Consider the following 25753-nt stretch of genomic DNA (forward strand, 5'->3'; position numbering starts at 1 on the left):
GAACAAATTTGAAANTTGAGATTAGATAATTTTATATTTTGTTATTAAATGAAGCAGACTGGGCAACAAATTATTTTAATTATTTAATAGACAATATTATTTAATAGATTTGATGGATGATAATTGATTGTTTATTATATATATATATATATTATATATATATATATATATACACGTATATACCTACATACATATACACATATACCAAAATATAAATATACAAATTTTTATTCATTTTTGTAAAAATATCAAGATAAAATCAATAAAAATATACTATTTTTTTAAATATTATAGATATTGCTCCATGATAATGGAGACACGCATAGAGGAAGATATAGTTAATTCCGAAATTATAATTTGCGATTGTACCAATTTGACTTTCGGTCATGTATTGAAATGTACACCAGTTGCAGTAAAAAAACTCGACATTCTTTTGGTATTTAAGAAAAAAATTTCTTATATGTATATACTATACATATAATATATACTTTACAAAAATTAATACATATAATTATACTTTACAAGAATTAATTTTTATTATTCAATCTATATAGGAATCATACGGTCCAAGAATGAAAGCAATTCATGTGATAAATACACCAAGTTTTTTTTGATGTCTTATTGACAGTAGTTAAATCAATAATGAAGGCAAAACTTATTAACCGAGTATGTTAACCGAATATAGTTTAAAACTAGGAACTTTGTATTTCATGTGTATATGGATTGGAATAATTATACAGTTTTAACTGCAATTATAATATTTTAGATACATCTTCATACGTCCGGAATAGAATCAATATATGGGATTATACCAAGATCTCTTTTACCAGTAGAATATNGGCGGTGAACAACCATCACTGAATATTTTATCAGGTACAATATTCTTTACTTCTTTAAAAATATGTTTTTTTATCAGTGACTTTATTTCGATTTTAAATATTTAAAACGAAAAGTTAAAAATAAATGATAACATTTTCACTTGAATATTAATCAATATGTAATAAAAAATATTATCTCTTTTTAATTTTCATGTAGATTAACAATAATTATTTTATTTTCACAAAAAATTCTTTTAATTAAATATCTAAACCTAAGAATTCCTTTAATTATTTTATATGTATTATATGTGTGTATATATTGTATATGTATATTTAAAACATTTTTTCTTATATACAAATAAATATATTCATTATATATTTAGAATGTAAAACATATACTAAAAGATGTTCAAATTTCTTTGATATTGTTTCAGATATGTGGAAAGCAAAATTGATAGAACGAAGAGAATGGTTCCTGAAGGAAGAAAAAGTTAAAGTTAACGAATCTCTCCGATCAAATTCTGTAATAAACCCGGACGATCTATTCGGAGTTTCTGGAACATTTCGAAAATTAGACATTGATTAACGTGAATGTTATTTTAAAGATATAGATAATAAGATTTATGTTATCGGATATATACATACAGATATATGCACACATTATAAATAGTTATATGTAATGTAAGGAATTCTTAAAAATATTAATATTCATAAAATAAAATAAATTTTATATTGACATTGTACGTAAAAAATAAAAATTATAGCATACAAGTAGGAGATTATTTAGGCATTATCATAATAAATGATAAGTATATGACAAATTACACAAAAAAATGCACTGAAAAAAGACAATAATTGCATAATAAAAAAAATTATAGTTGAGATTCCTATTTTCAAAATTATTACTACTATAACATTGATAATAATAACCTTGTGCATAGTAATAATAACTTTAAATATAATTGCCACTAAAAATATATTTATATAATTTATATATATTTATGATAATTATATTTTTAGAAGCAATTATATTTAAAGTTATTATTATTATTATATATTGTATGTGTGTGTGTGTGTGTGTGTGTGTGTGTGTGTGTGTGTGTGTGTGTGTGTGTGTGTGTGTGTGTGTGTGTGTGTGTAATCATTGTAATCTTATATGATATACAAATTGTTAATGCAATATTTTTAATAATTATTATACATCTTTTTTTTCTCTTAAAGAAACTCTTCTTCTTCTTCTTTAAAAACCCATGTTTGAAAAGCATCATTTAGCTATAAAATAAAATAATCCCCTTACATATTATTTTTAACAGTTAAATATTGAATCTTGTAATTATAAATTATTTTACTATCAGTTGTCGTGATTGCGAAACAGACAAACGCTCGATAAAACACGATTGAACATATAATTCTAAAACTATTGATGCTGTCGACTATATTTCGAATGTGAGACAAGGGCAGCATTGTCGAGAGTGAAAGGGGATTGTATGTTATAGGTATGTTCAAGTCCTGAGGGAGTAGACAGTGAGGTCAGAAGCACGTTAATGGGGATAATAAATGGCCTCGGACCGCCCTTTGCAATTCACCCTTGGCCCGTTGAAACCTTTCGAAGGATATGTACCATGCTGAAGCCGCAATTTTCACATATATATCAGCTTTTATTAATATATGATACTATCAATTTGTTGCTGCATGTAAAGTCGCGCATAAACGTATAAAACTTATAATATCATTTCTTACAGAATATTAAAAAAGTAAACAGTAAATTATACAATATTAATAAATGTACAATATTAATAATAATATTAATAACAATAACAATATTACTTTAAAATTAATTCATATATGCGATAATTATGTATATAAATAAATCATCTTTTATTTATAATATAATACATTTATGATACATTTATATATTTAAAGCAGGTGTTATGAAATGGATAATTAATTTGAATCTCTTATATATTTTGATATTCATTAAAATAAATTTATATTTCCTAAAAAAAAAAATCAAAATTTCGCAAAATACTCATACATAACATTTTTTTAATGCTACATAAATATGCAACGAAAATCACATATACAGTAAACAACACTTACTGTATTATATACACATTATTCTATATATCATTGTATAATAAAGACTTTTTCAAATTATAACTTTAAGAAATGAATACTGTTTTGCTACAGAATTAATAGCTAGAAATCAATAGTCATTGTGTCTCTGCAAAGCATTATCTCGTTTACAAAAGAACAAAGGCTGCTGCGAATGGCTGAAGAGTCGGATTATCACACAATCTGTACGTACTTATTTTCAATTTCTAGCAAAAGAAAGGAATAAAAGTTGTCCTTATCTTGCACCAATCCGTGAAGACTTACACCAACTCTGCGGGTATCGCAAAATCTCTCTAAATGGAAATTCGCTGTAACGAAGTTTCCTCGCTTTCCTATATGCCTCAACACGTTGTCCCTAGTAGACTGATGAGCATGCACACGGAAACGATTCCGCTTTCTGCTCGTCACTGCACAGGAAGGGATCGAGATAATTCTTGAGAATTTCACACATTGCTCATTGTCAGTCGAATTAAAACAGTTATTTGTTAAGATAGTAATTGAAAAAATTCGTGTCATTTAGTACTAAAAAAAATTGTACAAAATAATTGTTTTAATTTCCTACAAATAATATTAAAAAGTTGCGCCAACTGAATAAATATTTTTACTATAAAATAGACATATTTCTTTTTTATTTTCAGTATTAAAAGAAAAATGATATTAAATAAATTGTAATATATCTATTATAAAAAATCGAATTGAAAATATGAACAATTATATACATTGCAATAATCATATGCATATATCCTGAAAAATTTAATTTAAAAAAAATAGAAAATGATAATACAAAATACAAAATTAAAAATTATTAAAAAAATTAAAAATTAGAAATTAATAAATAAAAAATAAAAATTTATATAAAAATTAAAAATTAATACATATAAAAAAATTTTAGTTAAAAAACTTAGCGCTGCTAATTTCATTAGCACATTATTCAGCGTAGGAGCGCTAAGTTTTATAATTAAAATTTTTTTATACGTATTAATTTTTAATTTTTATATAAATTTTTATTTTTTATTTATTAATTTCTAATTTTTAATTTTTTTAATCATTTTTAATTTTGTATTTTGTATTATCATTTTCTTTTTTTTTATAATTAAATTTTTTAGGATATGCATATGATTATTGCAATGTATATGATTGTTCATATTTTCACAATTCGATTTTTTATAATAGATATATTACAATTCATTTAATATCATTTTTCTTTTAATATTGAAAATAAAAAAGAAATATGTCTATTTTATAATAAAAATTTTCATTCAGTTGGTGCAACTTTTTAATATTATTTGTAGGAAATTAAAACAATTATTTTGTACAATTTTTTTAGTTAAAATATTTAAAGTTTTTATTTTCAATTAGTAATTTTTGTATATCATTATTTTTTTTAGTTAAAATATTTTAAGTTTTTATTTTTAATTAGCGTAATTTTTGGATATCATTATTTTTCTAGGTTATAATGTAGAAAATTAAAACAACTATTTTGTATAACTTTTTTTGGTTAAAGTATTTTTATAAGTTTTTATTTTCACTTAGCGCAATTTTTTTGATATCATTATTTTTGTTGATATACAATACAGTAGTTTTTTACAGTTAATAATACACTATTTTGCAAATACATATACTGTTTTTTACGCGGAATTAGCACCTTTTTTTACCTTTTTTTTTAAAAGGGTAATTTTTTAAGGATATCACTCTTTTTTGTACTATATGTTAAACATCTTTAAATAAATGAGCAAAGAATCCGCCATCACCCCCGTCATATTTCATTATAATTGACGGTCCTCTTTGCTTACTATATAGATATTCAGAACTTTCAAACATCTTTGCTATTCTTATTGCAAAAATAACGGATAACTACAAATCAATATGTCATTAGAAACCGTACACCTCTTTTCTTTCAAAAACTAAGATTTTAGAGAAAAACGTTTTCGACAAAAATTGTATGGTTTTGAGGAGAACATAAGATGATGTCATTGGTTTGACCTTGGATGGCATCGTTAAGGTCAGGTCAAGGACATCTTTAATTTCTTAAATGGAACCACCTATTTTTTATCCCATATTCTTATAGCTTATGTCGAGAGCTTTCCAAAACACTGTAATAAAGTATTTTTGTATTGAGTACTTTTCGATTTATAAGGCTTAAAATAATATCGTAATTTTACATAAACTATCTAAAATATCTAATAAAATATTTATTTTTTGATTATCTTACCTTGATACTTTTATGTACAAAATAATGAGAGGAATAAATTAGTGTAAAAAAAACACACAGTTGTTTTTAAGAAAAAATATGTAATTGTTAATTGCAAATTACATATTTTTTCTTCGGAACAATTATGTGTTTTTTTTTACACCAATTGATTGCTCTCATTATTTTGTACATAAAAGTATTAAGGTAAGATAATCAAGAAATAAATATTTTACTTGTGAACAACTTTGTACGCTTGCGCATTGGGGACTTGAGCGTTGACCAAGGAGACGTTTCTTAATGAAAATTTTTCATATTTCGACTTTAGATCATAATATTGCTGTTCACGATGCATAGAGCAAAAATAAAGACACTTTTCTCATATAAATCAAGCTCAAGCTATCAATTAAGCCTAGTAAGAACTCGATCCATTCAGCGATTATTTCAATATGATAATCTCGAATATCTCCAACTATCCGACTCGCATAAATATACACGGAGCGTATATCTTGTTGCTTACGCGGGACTTAGCACAAGACACTACTCTGTCTCTTGACATCGGTAAAGTCATTGTCAGAATGCACTGCGACACATAAGTACACAAGCTTATCTCGTAGTAGTTGATGTAACATCTGCGATATTCAGCAATATATTTTTCTCTAGCAAGCCTACCATACCAAATATCATACTTTTTACATTAGCTGTTACAAGGTAAGCTTCTGTTCATATGTGTCACGGTGTATTTCAACAATGACAAAAAATATATATATATATATATATATATATATATATATATATACTTTTTTATATAATAAAATGCAACAATTTTTTATAAATGTATATGGTAGATTTAAAAATATAATATTAAATATGTATTATTTAATATAATATTGTTTTTTAATGTCATACAGCGTATATAAAACATTCTTACTTATTCATAATTAGATGTTTCAGATGGAGCAAAGTTAAATGACATTTCGAAATGGATAAGATGAAAACGCCTACAAAAGGTTAATAATCCAATTTTTTCTAGTTGCAACAAGTTTTACAAGTTTTATGAATATAATTATTTCAATATTGTAAATATGATTATTTCTCTTCTTTGACATTGAATAAGTAATCATTAGTGTAATATTATCGACTATAAATTACTTTACCAAGAAAAACTTTATTCCTACCTACAAATTATTATCATATTAAATACTCTACATCTTATATTGAACCACATTAATCGGCTTTGCCAAGAAACTTCTAATTAAAAATTTTTTACAGAATAAATCAAAATTATATACAGAGATGCTATATCTGTGGAAAAATAATAATAGCAATAAATACAAATGAATTGGAAGAAGAAATAAAATTAAGATACATTCAAGTCAGAAAACGCAATTGATTTAAACGATTTCAATTATAGCATATAATATGTTGTGTTCTTATGTATATAAAAATATTTTGAGGTTACGTGAGAAATAACCAAAAATAATGCTTAAATAATTGGTCTATATCATAGACATAGTAGGTATAGACCGAGCATCCATTGTATAAGCGTTAAGCATACGAAAAAAACGACAAAATATGTAAGATAAGTTTCTTTCTTTTTTCAATGCCGGAGAAGTGGGGAGCACTTCTCCACATCTTCTCCCGCCGATTCGTCATGGAGGGGCGAGGAGATGAGGAGAAGTGCTCCCCACTTCTTCGGCATTAAAAAGAGAAAGAAACTCATCTTACATCTTTTGTCTTCCTTTCCCTATACTTAACGCTTATACAATGGATGTATGCTCGGTCTATACTTACTATTATATGTCTATGGTCTATATAAAGAAATTGATTAAAATAGAAATCACAGAAAATTTTTATTCAGTCTCCCTATAAAATAATGTAGTAGCAAATATAAGTGTTACATATAACAATTAATTACATGAAAATTTCACATTGCAAAAAGAGGAAGAAAAATAAAAAGTGACCACTGAAATAAAATTTCCTTAAATATATTATTTTTTTATATACATATTTTTTTCCAAAATAATCTGTAATTTCACATTAAATAACAAAAACATATTATATATTCAACATAAAATATTATATATTTCTGTCTTTTTGTCATTATATTTATAACAGTGTTTCTGTTTATATTTAAAACCTGTTTCCAATCGATAGTTTTAGTGTCAGTTTTTTTGCCACTTACATAACGATCATCGATTAATAGAAGATAGAAGACGTACCATAAAGAATACGTTCAATATAAATTCCGCAATTTGCACTGAGGACAGTAGTTTTCGATTGTGCTGTGCTCACTTTATATCGGAAATAAGTGTCATCGCGGAACTCATCTATTGTGCTAGTTGGATAAATATTAATACTGTATGTATTGAATAATTTTATTTTTTAAGAAGTATTTGATTGATTGATTTGACAATATAAATATATATATAACACAGATTTCTACATATTATATCTAGACCGCTAACAAACAGCTATGACTCATACGAAATATAGAACATGACCATTTACAATTGATCAAATTGTTATCAAATATCGCAGAATTCGATATGACATGTCACTTGATAAAATCAAGTAAGATATACTATTAAAAACATGTACATTTAAAACACTTTAAAGTAAAAATAAAGTAAGAAATAACATTTAAAAAACAGCAATTTCGATTATATTTAACATAATACAAATTATCTTGAAATTTTTTAAAACACATAAATAAATAAATTTCTCCTTCATCCTCCGTATGTGAAATCAAATATCAAAAATAGAAAAGCAAATTCTCATTTATACTAATTATTTGAAATGTTTAAATAAAGAAAACATTTTGGCATAAATATTTTGCAAGTAAAATGAGAATGTGCATTAGACTAAACACTATTCTAATAATATTTTAAAATTTTTATAAATGATAAAATCAAGACATAGAAAAAAAATAAAAGAGAGAGAATACAAACTAAAAATTTAAATTTCATTTATAATTATTTAGAAACAATAGAAAAAAGTAAAATAGTCATTATAATTAAAACTTATCAAGCGAACAATTGTTTTCTGTTTTATATCTATCTTAGTTTTATTCTTTGTAACAATTAGTTCAATAATTTATTATGAGCTTTAATTATAGTAATAATTTATTATGAGCTTTAATTATACTAATCAGTTTTTATATACAAACTTTTAGTTTAAACTCTTCTACTATAAACAAAACATATCTAATATTTAAAAAATATTTTTATTAAAACTAAATTTCTTGCGTACACATAAACATGGATTTATTTATTTTATTACTTTTCAAATATTTCGTGATAAACACTCACATTCACTCACATTTTTAAAAATAAAACAATTAATATTAACAAACAATATTCATAACGATCTCAAGATGCTCTCTATTTTAACAATAAGTGCAAAATTCATCGATGTTTAATATATATTATTACATATTATATAACTTGCATAATTCTTTTCATTATAATCATATCTCTTTGTATGATTTAGTGAAATTTTCGCCTCTTATCTTTTCATTTCTTTTCTCCGAAACTCTCCGTGATCGATCTATTCGTTACCCTTCTCTGGTATTATAAATACATTTTTCTATGCAATTTCTATTAGTATAGTTTTTACATAATTGCACACAATACTATAACCAAACCGATGCACGAGATAGTAATTTTACATGGAAATAAATTGCACTAGTACGTATATAGTGAAATGATAGGTAGATGAAGCCAAACGAGACAGCAAAAGAAAAAAAAGAAAAAATTGGAAGTATAAAAAAATAACAATAAGTAACAATAAAACAATTCATCAGACATCACAGCAACATAAGATGCTTTTGCCTGTCTTCTGCATCTTTTTCCATAATGTTCATTAATTAAAATTTATATTATTTATATTATTTATATCATTAATTAAAATTAATGAAATTTCTTTTGCAACTCTTCTTCCAATCAGAATAAAGAATTAGATAAAGAAGTTTTGCAATTTTTAAAGTACATTTAAATTAAACGTAGATTGTTCAAAATTAAACGAAAAATCCGACCGCCAATTAACGCGAATAATTATTCGCGCAGTAGATTTCGCGTGTAGTAGATAGCGCCCGCTCCGATACCGCGCGGACCGCTTCGCTGTGAATTCGAATCTCAGCCGACTCGGAAAAATAACGAACACGAGCGACCGCTCACTTTCGAAAAGATTCTCTGTTTTTTTCGATTCAACTCAAAACTAATTTTTCATCGTTCGAGAATCTTCTCAAAGAACGGTATAAAACTACGCACCCGATGCCGTATCCATCACTTCAAATTTTCCGCCAGTCTAAAACCGCGCTGTACGAGAAACAACGAGTAATAGATTTTCGCTTTTTTCGATTTTAATAGTCCTCATTGCACTGAATCGACTATTTTCGGTACTTGCAAGGCAGTGGCCTGCTTGCATAGCATTTGTTCGCCGCTTTCCTTCTTTTGCAAATTACATTTTTTTTGTACTCTTTTGTGTGTGGAGCAAATATAGTCAAGTAATTCTTTGTCTTCTCTTCCACCTTTTGATTAAACTACCCGGATCACAGGTATATATTCGTACATAGATATAGCAACATTATAATTAATATTAACCTATCAATAATCTATAATTGTAAAATAATATAAATATTTTATTCTCTTTTCAACATATGAATATGTACATATACATTAAATTGATGCACGTATTTCTAATTGCAAAAATATCTTTAATTCAATTTTTAATTCATTTCGTTTTACCTCATTAAATGAAAAAAAAATTCAGCGAGTCAGCAACATATTCAATGAGTCATGATTTTTAGTATAATTTTAAGTATAATCAGTCGATAAGCGACTGCCACGAACAGTTAAAACGAACAGTTATACAGTGCGTATGTATGGATGTAAATTAATATTAATTTTAACATAATTTTTTAATTCATATTAGTTGTATTGTTTTTAAAGTTATATGTTATAATTATCTTCATTAATATTAACATTTCGATAAAGAAAACGATGAAAATAATATATTCATAATTATTATACATATGGATAACATATGTAATAATTTTAGATTGCGCCTCTTTAATTTTGTGAAGGACAATAAACACCACCATAAAGATGATTAAATTAGAAATGCCTTCATTTAAAGAAATATTAAAAGATACTGGAGGAAACGAACAACTTCTAGAAGAGCTACTGATTAAACTTCGACAATGGTTGAAGCAGCAAATTCATCTTCCTGAAGGTTTGCATTTTTAAATTTAAAGAAAAAAAAGTAAGATCTTATTAGTCAATTTATTACATATCATCTTCAAATCTAAAGAGCATATTTCGTAAATGTACTGATAAAAATATAATTAAAATATATATACACATAATTTATATAAAAGGAAAAATTATGCGCGAAGAATTAGTTGATCAGAAATTTAATATTAAATATTTAAGAAACAATATTTTCTCTCTTAGTTTATTATAATAAATACATATTATATGTTATGAATCGTCCCCTATCTCCTGAATTATAACCGACTAACAATTCAACATACAAGATCAATATAGACTATAAAATGGCAACTATTTTAAAATTAATATTAATATGTACATTTATATTTATGTCACAAATATATATTTTACTGTATGTAATATAAAAAAAATATTAATTTTTATTATATCTGGTATACGTATATAACTTTTGTGCGCATAATTTCCACAAACTGAATTATTTTATTGCTTTTCCAAATCTCATAGCTACGTGTTTAATTATTAATAATTCACAAAATTAATATGTTACATCTTTGTAATATATATTGACAAATATAATAGGATTCCAACCTATTTGTTTATATTTATTTATGATTTCTTTCATTCATGAAATCTTATGCATATCGTATGTAATAATCAACATTATTTCATACTTCACAGATATCTCTGAAAAACGATTAAAGTTCTACATTTACAGTGCAAAATTTAATTTAGAAAAAGTTAAGAAACGTTTGGATTTGCATTATACTCTTCGTAATCTAATTCCGGAGGTTTTCACAACTCGTGACCCATTGGCCGACTGTGTGCTTAAAGTAAATACATATGCGTAAGTCTTTAAATAACACTTTGAAGTTGTCGGATTCTTGCATAATATATTAATATTTAAAAATTTTTTTAAATCATAAAAACATTTTATATCACTAGAAGTATTAATCGCAATTTTATATAATAGTATAATATAATGATATACACACAAGTATAATTATATCTCGTATAATTATATATCGTAATTATTATACATAGTTAATTTTTTGCTCAATCATTTAAGATCTATTATTTTTGATTCAAGAAAAAAAAGAAGAGAAAAAAATAAAACTCATAGAGATATTGTTACAAATATTTCTTTATTTCTTTTAGACAATTTGTAGCCCTACCAATATTAACACCAGAAAATTATAGAATCTCTATGGTACGGTTGTTACATACCGACATTTCTGTATTGGATGTATATGATGCTATGAAGTACGTATATCTACAAGTTAAACGTAATATATATAATATGTGCAAACAAAACAGTATTATACGTGCACAGTATAACAAACAAACAAACAATATTAATGCAAAAGGAAATTTTTTAATTTTATAAAAAAATATTTTATATAAATACTTTTTTTACACCTATTTCTCTTGCCGTGTATGCGAGCATGAATATATTATATATTCTTATATTTTTTTTAATTTATGAATTATTGAATCTTATCATGCATTTCCACGATCGTACATAACTATGAAAGAATTTATGCGCAAGTCACGAGATGTTGTAAAAGCACACTCAAAAAACGTTATATTTAGGATAATATAATATAATATTATAAAAAGATATATAAATTAAAAGGGAGGACACGCACGGATATAAAAACACAATAATTAACAATAATTAACGATGGAAAGAAGAAGAAAGGAAGAAAGAAATTGAGCTATATGTAACATTTTACAAGCTTTTTATATTATGATTCACGCGATGCTCTGATTTACTGACGAAATTATTATGTAACATTAGGTAAAGCGATTTCGATTTCACAGGGTCGCGCTATCCAGCTGATCCAATCACAATGGATCGATCTTTCGGTTTATTCTGCACGATCTGTAAAATCTTCTCTCTCTCTCTTCCCTCTCTCTCTTTCTTTGCTCCCCCCCTCTCTTTTTGCGTAAGTTAAATATGCAAGTCCTTTTTTCTTGTGCTTGCTATTATCGATAATGAGATAGAAACAAGATACCTTCACGCCCTACTTTTTCCTCTAGTCTACTACGATTCCACTACCCTCACAGTACACATCGAAAGGAAAAGCTAAAATCAATAACTTCGATAAAATGAGATAAAAAAGGAAATGCAGAAAAAATTGTTGGCCTTTTTTTTCGTGCGGATTCTTATACAACATCTTGAGATTAGATAATTTTATATTTTTTATTAAATGAAGCAACTGGGCAACAAATTATTTAATTATTTAATAGACAATATTATTTAATAGATTTGATGGATGATAATTGATTGTTATTATATATATATATATATATATATATATATACACCTATATACCTACATACATATACACATATACCAAAATATAAATATTATACAAATTTTTATTCATTTTTGTAAAAATATCAAGATAAAATCAATAAAAATATACTATTTTTTTAAATATTACAGATATTGCTCCATGATAATGGAGACACGCATAGAGGAAGATATAGTTAATTCCGAAATTATAATTTGCGATTGTACCAATTTGACTTTCGGTCATGTATTGAAGTGTACACCAGTTGCAGTAAAAAAACTCGACATTCTTTTGGTATTTAAGAAAAAAATTTCTTATATGTATATACTATACATATAATATATACTTTACAAAAATTAATACATATAATTATACTTTACAAGAATTAATTTTTATTATTCAATCTATATAGGAATCATACGGTCCAAGAATGAAAGCAATTCATATGATAAATATACCAATTTTTTTTGATGTCTTATTGACAGTAGTTAAATCAATAATGAAGGCAAAACTTATTAACCGAGTATGTTAACCGAATATAATTTAAAACTAGGAACTTTGTATTTCATGTGTATATGGATTGGAATAATTATACAGTTTTAACTGCAATTATAATATTTTAGATACATCTTCATACGTCCGGAATAGAATCAATATATGGGATTATACCAAGATCTCTTTTACCAGTAGAATATGGCGGTGAACAACCATCACTGAATATTTTATCAGGTACAATATTTTTTACTTCTTTAAAAATATGTTTTTTTATCAGTGACTTTATTTCGGTTTTAAATATTTAAAACGAAATGTTAAAAATAAATGATAACATTTTCACTTGAATATTAATCAATATGTAATAAAAAATATTATCTCTTTTTAATTTGCTCATGTAGCTTAACAATAATTATTTTATTTTCACAAAAAATTCTTTTAATTAAATATCTAAACCTAAGAATTCCTTTAATTATTTTATATGTATTATATGTGTGTATATATTGTATATGTATATTTAAAACATTTTTTCTTGTATACAAATAAATATATTCATTATATATTTAGAATGTAAAACATATACTAAAAGATGTTAAAATTTCTTTGATATTATTTCAGATATGTGGAAAGCAAAATTGATAGAACGAAGAGAATGGTTCCTGAAGGAAGAAAAAGTTAAAGTTAATGAATCTCTCCGATCAAATTCTGTAATAAACCCGGACGATCTATTCGGAGTTTCTGGAACATTTCGAAAATTAGACATTGATTAACGTGAATGTTATTTTAAAGATATAGATAATAAGATTTATGTTATCGGATATATACATACAGATATATGCACACATTATAAATAGTTATATGTAATGTAAGGAATTCTTAAAAATATTAATATTTATAAAATAAAATAAATTTTATATTGACATTGTACGTAAAAAATAAAAATTATGGCATACAAGTAAGAGATTATTTAGGCATTATCATAATAAATGATAAGTATATGACAAATTATACAAAAAAATGCACTGAAAAAAGACAATAATTGCATAATAAAAAAAATTATAGTTGAGATTCCTATTTTCAAAATTATTACTACTATGACATTGATAATAATAACCTTGTGCATAGTAATAATAACTTTAAATATAATTGCCACTAAAAATATATTTATATAATTTATATATATTTATGATAATTATATTTTTAGAAGCAATTATATTTAAAGTTATTATTACTAATATATATTGTATATGTGTGTGAGTGTGTGTGTGTGTGTGTGTGTGTGTGTGTGTGTGTAATCATTGTAATCTTATATGATATACAAATTGTTATTGCAATATTTTTAATAATTATTATACATCTTTTTTTTTCTCTTAAAGAAACTCTTCTTCTTCTTCTTTAAAAACCCATGTTTGAAAAGCATCATTTAGCTATAAAATAAAATAATCCCCTTACATATTATTTTTAACAGTTAAATATTGAATTTTGTAATTATAAATTATTTTACTATCAGTTGTCGTGATTGCGAAACACACAAACGCTCGATAAAACACGATTGAACATATAATTCTAAAACTATCGATGCTGTCGACTATATTTCGAATGTGAGACAAGGGCAGCATTGTCGAGAGTGAAAGGGGATTGTATGTTATAGGTATGTTCAAGTCCTGAGGGAGTAGACAGTGAGGTCAGAAGCACGATAATGGGGATAATAAATGGTCTCGGACCGCTCTTTGCAATTCACCCTTGGCCCGTTGAAACCTTTCGAAGGACATGTACCATGCTGAAGCCGCAATTTTCACATATATATCAGCTTTTATTAATATATGATACTATCAATTTGTTGCTGCATGTAAAGTCGCGCATAAACGTATAAAACTTATAATATCATTTCTTACAGAATATTAAAAAAGTAAACAGTAAATTATACAATATTAATAAATGTACAATATTAATAATAATATTAATAACAATAACAATATTACTTTAAAATTAATTCATATATGCGATAATTATGTATATAAATAAATCATCTTTTATTTATAATATAATACATTTATGATACATTTATATATTTAAAGCAGGTGTTATGAAATGGATAATTAATTTGAATCTCTTATATATTTTGATATTCATTAAAATAAATTTATATTTCCTAAAAAAAAAATCAAAATTTCACAAAATACTCATACATAACATTTTTTTAATGCTACATAAATATGCAACGAAAATCACATATACAGTAAACAACACTTACTGTATTATATACACATTATTCTATATTTCATTGTATAATAAAGACTTTTTCAAATTATAACTTTAAGAAATGAATACTGTTTTGCTACAGAATTAATAGCTAGAAATCAATAGTCATTGTGTCTCTGCAAAGCATTATCTCGTTTACAAAAGAACAAAGGCTGCTGCGAATGGCTGAAGAGTCGGATTATCACACAATCTGTACGTACTTATTTTCAATTTCTAGCAAAAGAAAGGGATAAAAGTTGTCCTTATCTTGCACCAATCCGTGAAGACTTACACCAACTCTGCGGGTATCGCAAAATCTCTCTAAATGGAAATTCGCTGTAACGAAGTTTCCTCGCTTTCCTATATGCCTCAACACGTTGTCCCTAGTAGACTGATGAGCATGCACACGGAAACGATTCCGCTTTCTGCTCGTCACTGCGCAGGAAGGGATCGAGATAATTCTTGGAATTTCACACATTGCTCATTGTCAGTCGAATTAAAACAGTTATTTGTTAAGATAGTAATTGAAAAAATTCGTGTCACTTAGTACTAAAAAAAATTGTACAAAATAATTGTTTTAATTTCCTACAAATAATATTAAAAAGTTGCGCCAACTAAATAAAAATTTTTACTATAAAATAGACATATTTCTTTTTTATTTTCAGTATTAAAAGAAAAATGATATTAAATGAATTGTAATATATCTATTATAAAAATCGAATTGAAAATATGAACAATCATATACATTGCAATAATCATATGCATATATCCTGAAAAGTTTAATTTAAAAAAAATAGAAAATGCTAATACAAAATACAAAATTGAAAATTATTAAAAAAATTAAAAATTAGAAATTAATAAATGAAAAATAAAACTTTATATAAAAATTAAAAATTAATACATATAAAAAAATTTTAGTTAAAAAACTTAGCGCTGCTAATTTCATTAGCACATTATTCAGCGTAGGAGCGCTAAGTTTTATATTAAAATTTTTTTATACGTATTAATTTTTAATTTTTATATAAATTTTTATTTTTTATTTATTAATTTCTAATTTTTAATTTTTTTAATAATTTTTAATTTTGTATTTTGTATTATCATTTTCTTTTTTTTTATAATTAAATTTTTTAGGATATGCATATGATTATTGCAATGTATATGATTGTTCATATTTTCACAATTCGATTTTTATAATAGATATATTACAATTCATTTAATATCATTTTTCTTTTAATAATGAAAGTAAAAAAGAAATATGTCTATTTTATAATAAAAATTTTCATTCAGTTGGTGCAACTTTTTAATATTATTTGTAGGAAATTAAAACAATTATTTTGTACAATTTTTTTTAGTTAAAATATTTAAATTTTTTATTTTCAATTAGTAATTTTTGTATATCATTATTTTTTTTAGTTAAAATATTTTAAGTTTTTATTTTTAATTAGCGTAATTTTTGGATATCATTATTTTTCTAGGTTATAATGTAGAAAATTAAAACAACTATTTTGTATAACTTTTTTTGGTTAAAGTATTTTTATAAGTTTTTATTTTCACTTAGCGCAATTTTTTTGATATCATTATTTTTGTTGATATACAATACAGTAGTTTTTTACAGTTAATAATACACTATTTTGCAAATACATATACTGTTTTTTACCGCGGACTTAGCACCTTTTTTTACCTTTTTTTTTAAAAGGGTAATTTTTTAGGGATATCACTCTTTTTTGTACTATATGTTAAACATCTTTAAATAAATGAGCAAAGAATCCGCCATCACCCCCGTCATATTTCATTATAATTGACGGTCCTCTTTGCTTACTATATAGATATTCAGAACTTTCAAACATCTTTGCTATTCTTATTGCAAAAATAACGGATAACTACAAATCAATATGTCATTAGAAACCGTACACCTCTTTTCTTTCAAAAACTAAGATTTTAGAGAAAAACGTTTTCGACAAAAATTGTATGGTTTTGAGGAGAACATAAGATGATGTCATTGGTTTGACCTTGGATGGCATCGTTAAGGTCAGGTCAAGGACATCTTTAATTTCTTAAATGGAACCACCTATTTTTTATCCCATATTCTTATAGCTTATGTCGAGAGCTTTCCAAAACACTGTAATAAAGTATTTTTGTATTGAGTACTTTTCGATTTATAAGGCTTAAAATAATATCGTAATTTTACATAAACTATAAAATATCTAATAAAATATTTATTTTTTGATTATCTTACCTTGATACTTTTATGTACAAATAATGAGAGGAATAAATTAGTGTAAAAAAAACACACAGTTGTTTTTAAGAAAAAATATGTAATTGTTAATTGCAAATTACATATTTTTTTCTTCGGAACAATTATGTGTTTTTTTTTACACCAATTGATTGCTCTCATTATTTTGTACATAAAAGTATTAAGGTAAGATAATCAAGAAATAANTCATACAGCGTATATAAAACATTCTTACTTATTCATAATTAGATGTTTAGATGGAGCAAAGTTAAACATGACATTTCGAAATCGATAAGATGATAATCGCTTTACAAAAGGTTAATTTATGCAATTTTTTCTAGTTGCAACAAGTTCTACAAGTTTTATGAATATGATTATTTCAATATATGTAAATATGATTAATATGAATATTGTAAATATTATTTCTCTTCTCTGACATTGAATTAAGTAATACATCTAGTGTAATATTATCGACTATAAACTTACTTTACCAAGAAAAACTTTATTCCTATCTTACAAATTATTATCATATTAAATGACTCTACATCTTATATTGAAACCACATTAATCGGCTTTCCAAGAAACTTCTAATTAAAAATTTTTTACAGAATAAATCAAAATTATATACAGAGATGCAGAGATCTGTGGAAAAATAATAATAGCAATAAATACAATGAATTGGAAGAAGAAATAAAATTAAGATAGGTTCAAATCAGAAAACGCAATTGATTTAAACGATTTCAATTATAGCATATAATATGTTGTGTTCTTATGTATATAAAAATATTTTGAGGTTACGTGAGAAATAACCAAAAATAATTGGTCTATATAAAGAAATTGATTAAAATAGAAAATCACAGAAAATTTTTATTCAGTCTCCCTATAAAATAATGTAGTAGCAAATATAAGTGTTACATATAACAATTAATTACATGAAAATTTCACAATGCAGATCAAAAAGAGGAAGAAAAATAAAAAGTGACCAGTGAAATAAAATTTCCTTAAATATATTATTTTTTTATATACATATTTTTTCCAAAATAATCTGTAATTTCACATTAAATGACAAAAACATATTATATATTCAACAAAAAATATTATATATTTCTGACTTTTTTTCATTATATTTATAACAGTGTTTCCAATCTGTTTCCAATCGATATTTTTAGTGTCAGTTTTTTTGCCACTTACATAACGATCATCGATTAATAGAAGATAGAAGACGTAATAAAGAGTACGTTCAATATAAATTCCGCAATTTGCACTGAGGACAGTAGTTTTCGATTGTGCTGTGCTCACTTCATATCAGAAATATGTCATCGCGGAACTCATCTATTGTGCTAGTTGGATAAATATTAATACTGTATGTTATAAATAATTTTATTTTTTAACAAGTATTTGATATTGATTGATTTGACAATATAAATATATATATAACACAGATTTCTACATATTATATCTAGACCGCTAACAAACAGCTATGACTCATACGAAATATAGAACATGACCATTTACAATTGGTCAAATTGTTATCAAATATCGCAGAATTCGATATGACATGTCACTTGATAAAATCAAATAAGATATGATAATAAAAACATGTACATTTAAAACACTTTAAAGTAAAAATAAAATAAGAAATAACATTTAAAAAACAGCAATTTCGATTATATTTAACATAATACAAATTATCTTGAAATTTTTTAAATCACATAAATAAATAAATTTCTCCTTCATCCGCCGTATATGAAATCAAATATCAAAAATAGAAAAGCAAATTCTCATTTATACTAATTATTTGAAATGTTTAAATAAAGAAAACATTTTAGCATAAATATTTTGCAAGTAAAATGAGAATGTGCATTAGACTAAACACTGTTCTAATAATATTTTAAAATTTCTTTAAATGATAAAATCAAGACATAGAAAAAAATAAAACAGAGAGAATACAAACTAAAAATTTAAATTTCATTTATAATTATTTAGAAACAATAGAAAAAAGTAAAATAGTCATTATAATTAAAACTTATCAAACGAACAATTGTTTTCTGTTTTATATCTATCTTAGTTTTATTCTTTGTAACAATTAGTTCAATAATTTATTATGAGCTTCAATTATAGTACTAATCAGTTTTTTTATACAAACTTTTAGTTTAAGCTCTTCTTCTTTAAACAGAACATATCTAATATTTAAAAAATATTTTTATTAAAACTAAATTTCTTGCGTACACATAAACATGGATTTATTTATTTTATTACTTTTCAAATATTTTATGATAAACACTCACATTCACTCACATTTTTAAAAATAAAACAATTAATATTAACAAACAATATTCATAACGATCTTAAGATGCTCTCTATTTTAACAATAAGTGCAAAATTCATCGATGTTTAATATATATTATTACATATTATGTAACTTGCATAATTCTTTTCATTATAATCATATCTCTTTCTATGATTTAGTGAAATTTTCTCCTCTTATCTTTTCATTTCTTTTCTCCGAAATTATCCGTGATCGATCTATTCGTTACCCTTCTCTGGCATTATAAATACATTTTTCTATGCAATTTCTATTAGTATAGTTTTACATAATTGCACACAATACTATAACCAAACCGATGCACGAGATAGTAATTTTACATGGAAATAAATTGCACTAGTACGTATATAGTGAAATGATAGGAGATGAAGCCAAACGAGACAGCAAAAGAAAAAAAAGAAAAAATTGGAAGTATAAAAAAATAACAATAAGTAACAATAAAACAATTCATCAGACATCACAGCAACATAAGATGCTTTTGCCTGTCTTCTGCATCTTTTTCCATAATGTTCATTAATTAAAATTTATATTATTTATATTATTTATATCATTAATTAAAATTAATGAAATTTCTTTTGCAACTCTTCTTCCAATCAGAATAAAGAATTAGATAAAGAAGTTTTGCAATTTTTAAAGTACATTTAAATTAAACATAGATTGTTCAAAATCAAACGAAATATCCGACCGCCAATTAACGCGAATAATTATTGGCGCAGTAGATTTCGCGTGTAGTAGATAGCGCCCGCTCCGAGACCGCGCGGACCGCTTCGCTGTGAATTCGAATCTCAGCCGACTCGGAAAAATAACGAACACGAGCGACCGCTCACTTTCGAAAAGATTCTCTGTTTTTTTCGATTCAACTCAAAACTAATTTTTCATCGTTCGAGAATCTTTCAAAGAACGGTATAAAACTACGCACCCGATGCCGTATCCATCACTTCAAATTTTCCGCCAGTCTAAAACCGCGCTGTACGAGAAACAACGAGTAATAGGTTTTCGCTTTTTTCGATTTTAATAGTCCTCATTGCACTGAATCGACTATTTCGGTACTTGCAAGGCAGTGGCCTGCTTGCATAGCATTTGTTCGCCGCTTTCCTTCTTTTGCAAATTACATTTTTTTTGTACTCTTTTGTGTGTGGAGCAAATATAGTCAAGTAATTCTTTGTCTTCTCTTCCACCTTTTGATTAAACTACCCGGATCACAGGTATATATTCGTACATAGATATAGCAACATTATAATTAATATTAACCTATCAATAATCTATAATTGTAAAATAATATAAATATTTTATTCTCTTTTCAACATATGAATATGTACATATACATTAAATTGATGCACGTATTTCTAATTGCAAAAATATCTTTAATTCAATTTTTAATTCATTTTGTTTTACCTCATTAAATGAAAAAAAAATTCAATCATATATATATAATTTTAAGTATAATCAGTCGATAAGCGACTGCCACGAACAGTTAAAACGAACAGTTAAACAGTGCGTATGTATGGATGTAAATTAATATTAATTTTAACATAATTTTTTAATTCATATTAGTTGTATTGTTTTTAAAGTTATATGTTATAATTATCTTCATTAATATTAACATTTCGATAAAGAAAACGATGAAAATAATATATTCATAATTATTATACATATGGATAACATATGTAATAATTTTAGATTGCGCCCTTTAATTTTGTGAAGGACAATAAACACCACCATAAAGATGATTAAATTAGAAATGCCTTCATTTAAAGAAATATTAAAAGATACTGGAGGAAACGAACAACTTCTAGAAGAGCTACTGATTAAACTTCGACAATGGTTGAAGCAGCAAATTCATCTTCCTGAAGGTTTGCATTTTTAAATTTAAAGAAAAAAAAGTAAGATCTTATTAGTCAATTTATTACATATCATCTTCAAATCTAAAGAGCATATTTCGTAAATGTACTGATAAAAATATAATTAAAATATATATACACATAATTTATATAAAAGGAAAAATTATGCGCGAAGAATTAGTTGATCAGAAATTTAATATTAAATATTTAAGAAACAATATTTTCTCTCTTAGTTTATTATAATAAATACATATTATATGTTATGAATCGTCCCCTATCTCCTGAATTATAACCGACTAACAATTCACATACAAGATCAATATAGATATAAAATGGCAACTATTTTAAAATTAATATTAATATGTACATTTATATTTATGTCACAAATATATATTTTACTGTATGTAATATAAAAAAAATATTAATTTTTATTATATCTGGTATACGTATATAACTTTTGTGCGCATAATTTCCACAAACTGAATTATTTTATTGCTTTTCCAAATCTCATAGCTACGTGTTTAATTATTAATAATTCACAAAATTAATATGTTACATCTTTGTAATATATATTGACAAATATAATAGGATTCCAACCTATTTGTTTATATTTATTTATGATTTCTTTCATTCATGAAATCTTATGCATATCGTATGTAATAATCAACATTATTTCATACTTCACAGATATCTCTGAAAAACGATTAAGTTCTACATTTACAGTGCAAAATTTAATTTAGAAAAAGTTAAGAAACGTTTGGATTTGCATTATACTCTTCGTAATCTAATTCCGGAGGTTTTCACAACTCGTGACCCATTGGCCGACTGTGTGCTTAAAGTAAATACATATGCGTAAGTCTTTAAATAACACTTTGAAGTTGTCGGATTCTTGCATAATATATTAATATTTAAAAATTTTTTTAAATCATAAAAACATTTTATATCACTAGAAGTATTAATCGCAATTTTATATAATAGTATAATATAATGATATACACACAAGTATAATTATATCTCGTATAATTATATATCGTAATTATTATACATAGTTAATTTTTTGCTCAATCATTTAAGATCTATTATTTTTGATTCAAGAAAAAAAAGAAGAGAAAAAAATAAAACTCATAGAGATATTGTTACAAATATTTCTTTATTTCTTTTAGACAATTTGTAGCCCTACCAATATTAACACCAGAAAATTATAGAATCTCTATGGTACGGTTGTTACATACCGACATTTCTGTATTGGATGTATATGATGCTATGAAGTACGTATATCTACAAGTTAAACGTAATATATATAATATGTGCAAACAAAACAGTATTATACGTGCACAGTATAACAAACAAACAAACAATATTAATGCAAAAGGAAATTTTTTAATTTTATAAAAAAATATTTTATATAAATACTTTTTTTACACCTATTTCTCTTGCCGTGTATGCGAGCATGAATATATTATATATTCTTATATTTTTTTTAATTTATGAATTATTGAATCTTATCATGCATTTCCACGATCGTACATAACTATGAAAGAATTTATGCGCAAGTCACGAGATGTTGTAAAAGCACACTCAAAAAACGTTATATTTAGGATAATATAATATAATATTATAAAAAGATATATAAATTAAAAGGGAGGACACGCACGGATATAAAAACACAATAATTAACAATAATTAACGATGGAAAGAAGAAGAAAGGAAGAAAGAAATTGAGCTATATGTAACATTTTACAAGCTTTTTATATTATGATTCACGCGATGCTCTGATTTACTGACGAAATTATTATGTAACATTAGGTAAAGCGATTTCGATTTCACAGGGTCGCGCTATCCAGCTGATCCAATCACAAATCGATCTTTCGGTTTATTCTGCACGATCTGTAAAATCTTCTCTCTCTCTCTTCCCTCTCTCTCTTTCTTTGCTCCCCCCCCTCTCTTTTTGCGTAAGTTAAATATGCAAGTCCTTTTTTCTTGTGCTTGCTATTATCGATAATGAGATAGAAACAAGATACCTTCACGCCCTACTTTTTCCTCTAGTCTACTACGATTCCACTACCCTCACAGTACACATCGAAAGGAAAAGCTAAAATCAATAACTTCGATAAAATGAGATAAAAAAGGAAATGCAGAAAAAATTGTTGGCCTTTTTTTTCGTGCGGATTCTTATACAACATCTTGAGATTAGATAATTTTATATTTTTTATTAAATGAAGCAACTGGGCAACAAATTATTTAATTATTTAATAGACAATATTATTTAATAGATTTGATGGATGATAATTGATTGTTATTATATATATATATATATATATATATATATATACACCTATATACCTACATACATATACACATATACCAAAATATAAATATTATACAAATTTTTATTCATTTTTGTAAAAATATCAAGATAAAATCAATAAAAATATACTATTTTTTTAAATATTACAGATATTGCTCCATGATAATGGAGACACGCATAGAGGAAGATATAGTTAATTCCGAAATTATAATTTGCGATTGTACCAATTTGACTTTCGGTCATGTATTGAAGTGTACACCAGTTGCAGTAAAAAAACTCGACATTCTTTTGGTATTTAAGAAAAAAATTTCTTATATGTATATACTATACATATAATATATACTTTACAAAAATTAATACATATAATTATACTTTACAAGAATTAATTTTTATTATTCAATCTATATAGGAATCATACGGTCCAAGAATGAAAGCAATTCATATGATAAATATACCAATTTTTTTTGATGTCTTATTGACAGTAGTTAAATCAATAATGAAGGCAAAACTTATTAACCGAGTATGTTAACCGAATATAATTTAAAACTAGGAACTTTGTATTTCATGTGTATATGGATTGGAATAATTATACAGTTTTAACTGCAATTATAATATTTTAGATACATCTTCATACGTCCGGAATAGAATCAATATATGGGATTATACCAAGATCTCTTTTACCAGTAGAATATGGCGGTGAACAACCATCACTGAATATTTTATCAGGTACAATATTTTTTACTTCTTTAAAAATATGTTTTTTTATCAGTGACTTTATTTCGGTTTTAAATATTTAAAACGAAATGTTAAAAATAAATGATAACATTTTCACTTGAATATTAATCAATATGTAATAAAAAATATTATCTCTTTTTAATTTGCTCATGTAGCTTAACAATAATTATTTTATTTTCACAAAAAATTCTTTTAATTAAATATCTAAACCTAAGAATTCCTTTAATTATTTTATATGTATTATATGTGTGTATATATTGTATATGTATATTTAAAACATTTTTTCTTGTATACAAATAAATATATTCATTATATATTTAGAATGTAAAACATATACTAAAAGATGTTAAAATTTCTTTGATATTATTTCAGATATGTGGAAAGCAAAATTGATAGAACGAAGAGAATGGTTCCTGAAGGAAGAAAAAGTTAAAGTTAATGAATCTCTCCGATCAAATTCTGTAATAAACCCGGACGATCTATTCGGAGTTTCTGGAACATTTCGAAAATTAGACATTGATTAACGTGAATGTTATTTTAAAGATATAGATAATAAGATTTATGTTATCGGATATATACATACAGATATATGCACACATTATAAATAGTTATATGTAATGTAAGGAATTCTTAAAAATATTAATATTTATAAAATAAAATAAATTTTATATTGACATTGTACGTAAAAAATAAAAATTATGGCATACAAGTAAGAGATTATTTAGGCATTATCATAATAAATGATAAGTATATGACAAATTATACAAAAAAATGCACTGAAAAAAGACAATAATTGCATAATAAAAAAAATTATAGTTGAGATTCCTATTTTCAAAATTATTACTACTATGACATTGATAATAATAACCTTGTGCATAGTAATAATAACTTTAAATATAATTGCCACTAAAAATATATTTATATA

At 24.8% G+C, this 25753-nt stretch overlaps 2 protein-coding genes and 1 long non-coding RNA gene across 6 annotated transcripts; all 3 read left to right on the plus strand.

Annotated features, from left to right (window-relative positions):
- The first annotated feature begins 298 nt into the window (after positions 1-298).
- Positions 299-811, plus strand: LOC112639426. The gene is made up of 3 exons (XR_003123507.1): positions 299-436; positions 555-666; positions 767-811. It is a non-coding gene; the product is annotated as an uncharacterized LOC112639426 (long non-coding RNA).
- Positions 812-7375: 6564 nt separating this feature from the next.
- On the plus strand, positions 7376-15032 carry LOC112639400 (alpha-tocopherol transfer protein-like). Of its 4 annotated transcripts, XM_025413226.1 has the most exons (9): positions 7377-7482; positions 10183-10356; positions 11034-11199; positions 11511-11615; positions 12805-12946; positions 13065-13175; positions 13276-13381; positions 13763-13915; positions 14796-15032. In XM_025413226.1, the coding sequence occupies exons 2-8, from the start codon at positions 10230-10232 to the stop codon at positions 13912-13914; spliced, it is 909 nt and encodes a 302-aa protein (XP_025269011.1). In that variant the 5' UTR covers positions 7377-7482; positions 10183-10229; the 3' UTR covers position 13915; positions 14796-15032. The 4 variants fall into 4 exon arrangements, with proteins under 4 accessions (XP_025269017.1, XP_025269011.1, XP_025269004.1 ...); XM_025413232.1 differs by lacking the exon at positions 13763-13915 and having other exon boundaries at positions 7376-7482; XM_025413219.1 differs by lacking the exon at positions 14796-15032 and having other exon boundaries at positions 13763-13996.
- A 7463-nt stretch (positions 15033-22495) lies between these two features.
- LOC112639410 (alpha-tocopherol transfer protein-like) lies at positions 22496-25435 on the plus strand. The gene is made up of 6 exons (XM_025413240.1): positions 22496-22637; positions 22949-23053; positions 24243-24384; positions 24503-24613; positions 24714-24819; positions 25201-25435. Exons 2-6 carry the CDS (start codon positions 22998-23000, stop codon positions 25350-25352), a joined length of 567 nt encoding a protein of 188 aa, XP_025269025.1. The 5' UTR covers positions 22496-22637; positions 22949-22997; the 3' UTR covers positions 25353-25435.
- The last annotated feature ends 318 nt before the right edge of the window (positions 25436-25753 follow it).

This window comes from Camponotus floridanus, unplaced genomic scaffold, assembly GCF_003227725.1.
Source record: "Camponotus floridanus strain SB8 unplaced genomic scaffold, Cflo_v7.5 scaffold11, whole genome shotgun sequence".
Lineage (NCBI taxonomy): Eukaryota > Metazoa > Arthropoda > Insecta > Hymenoptera > Formicidae > Camponotus > Camponotus floridanus.

What these genes read in the sequence shown, in the direction of transcription:
- LOC112639400 (XM_025413226.1), top strand. Translation starts at nt 10,230, where the DNA reads ATGATTAAATTAGAAATGCCTTCATTTAAAGAAATATTAAAAGATACT. An exon ending in AGGCAAAACTTATTAACCGA is followed by an intron (nt 13,176 to 13,275) that starts GTATGTTAACCG and finishes ATAATATTTTAG; the next exon opens with ATACATCTTCATACGTCCGG. An exon ending in ATCACTGAATATTTTATCAG is followed by an intron (nt 13,382 to 13,762) that starts GTACAATATTTT and finishes ATATTATTTCAG; the next exon opens with ATATGTGGAAAGCAAAATTG.
- LOC112639410 (XM_025413240.1), top strand. Translation starts at nt 22,998, where the DNA reads ATGGTACGGTTGTTACATACCGACATTTCTGTATTGGATGTATATGAT. An exon ending in AAAAACTCGACATTCTTTTG is followed by an intron (nt 24,385 to 24,502) that starts GTATTTAAGAAA and finishes CAATCTATATAG; the next exon opens with GAATCATACGGTCCAAGAAT. An exon ending in AGGCAAAACTTATTAACCGA is followed by an intron (nt 24,614 to 24,713) that starts GTATGTTAACCG and finishes ATAATATTTTAG; the next exon opens with ATACATCTTCATACGTCCGG.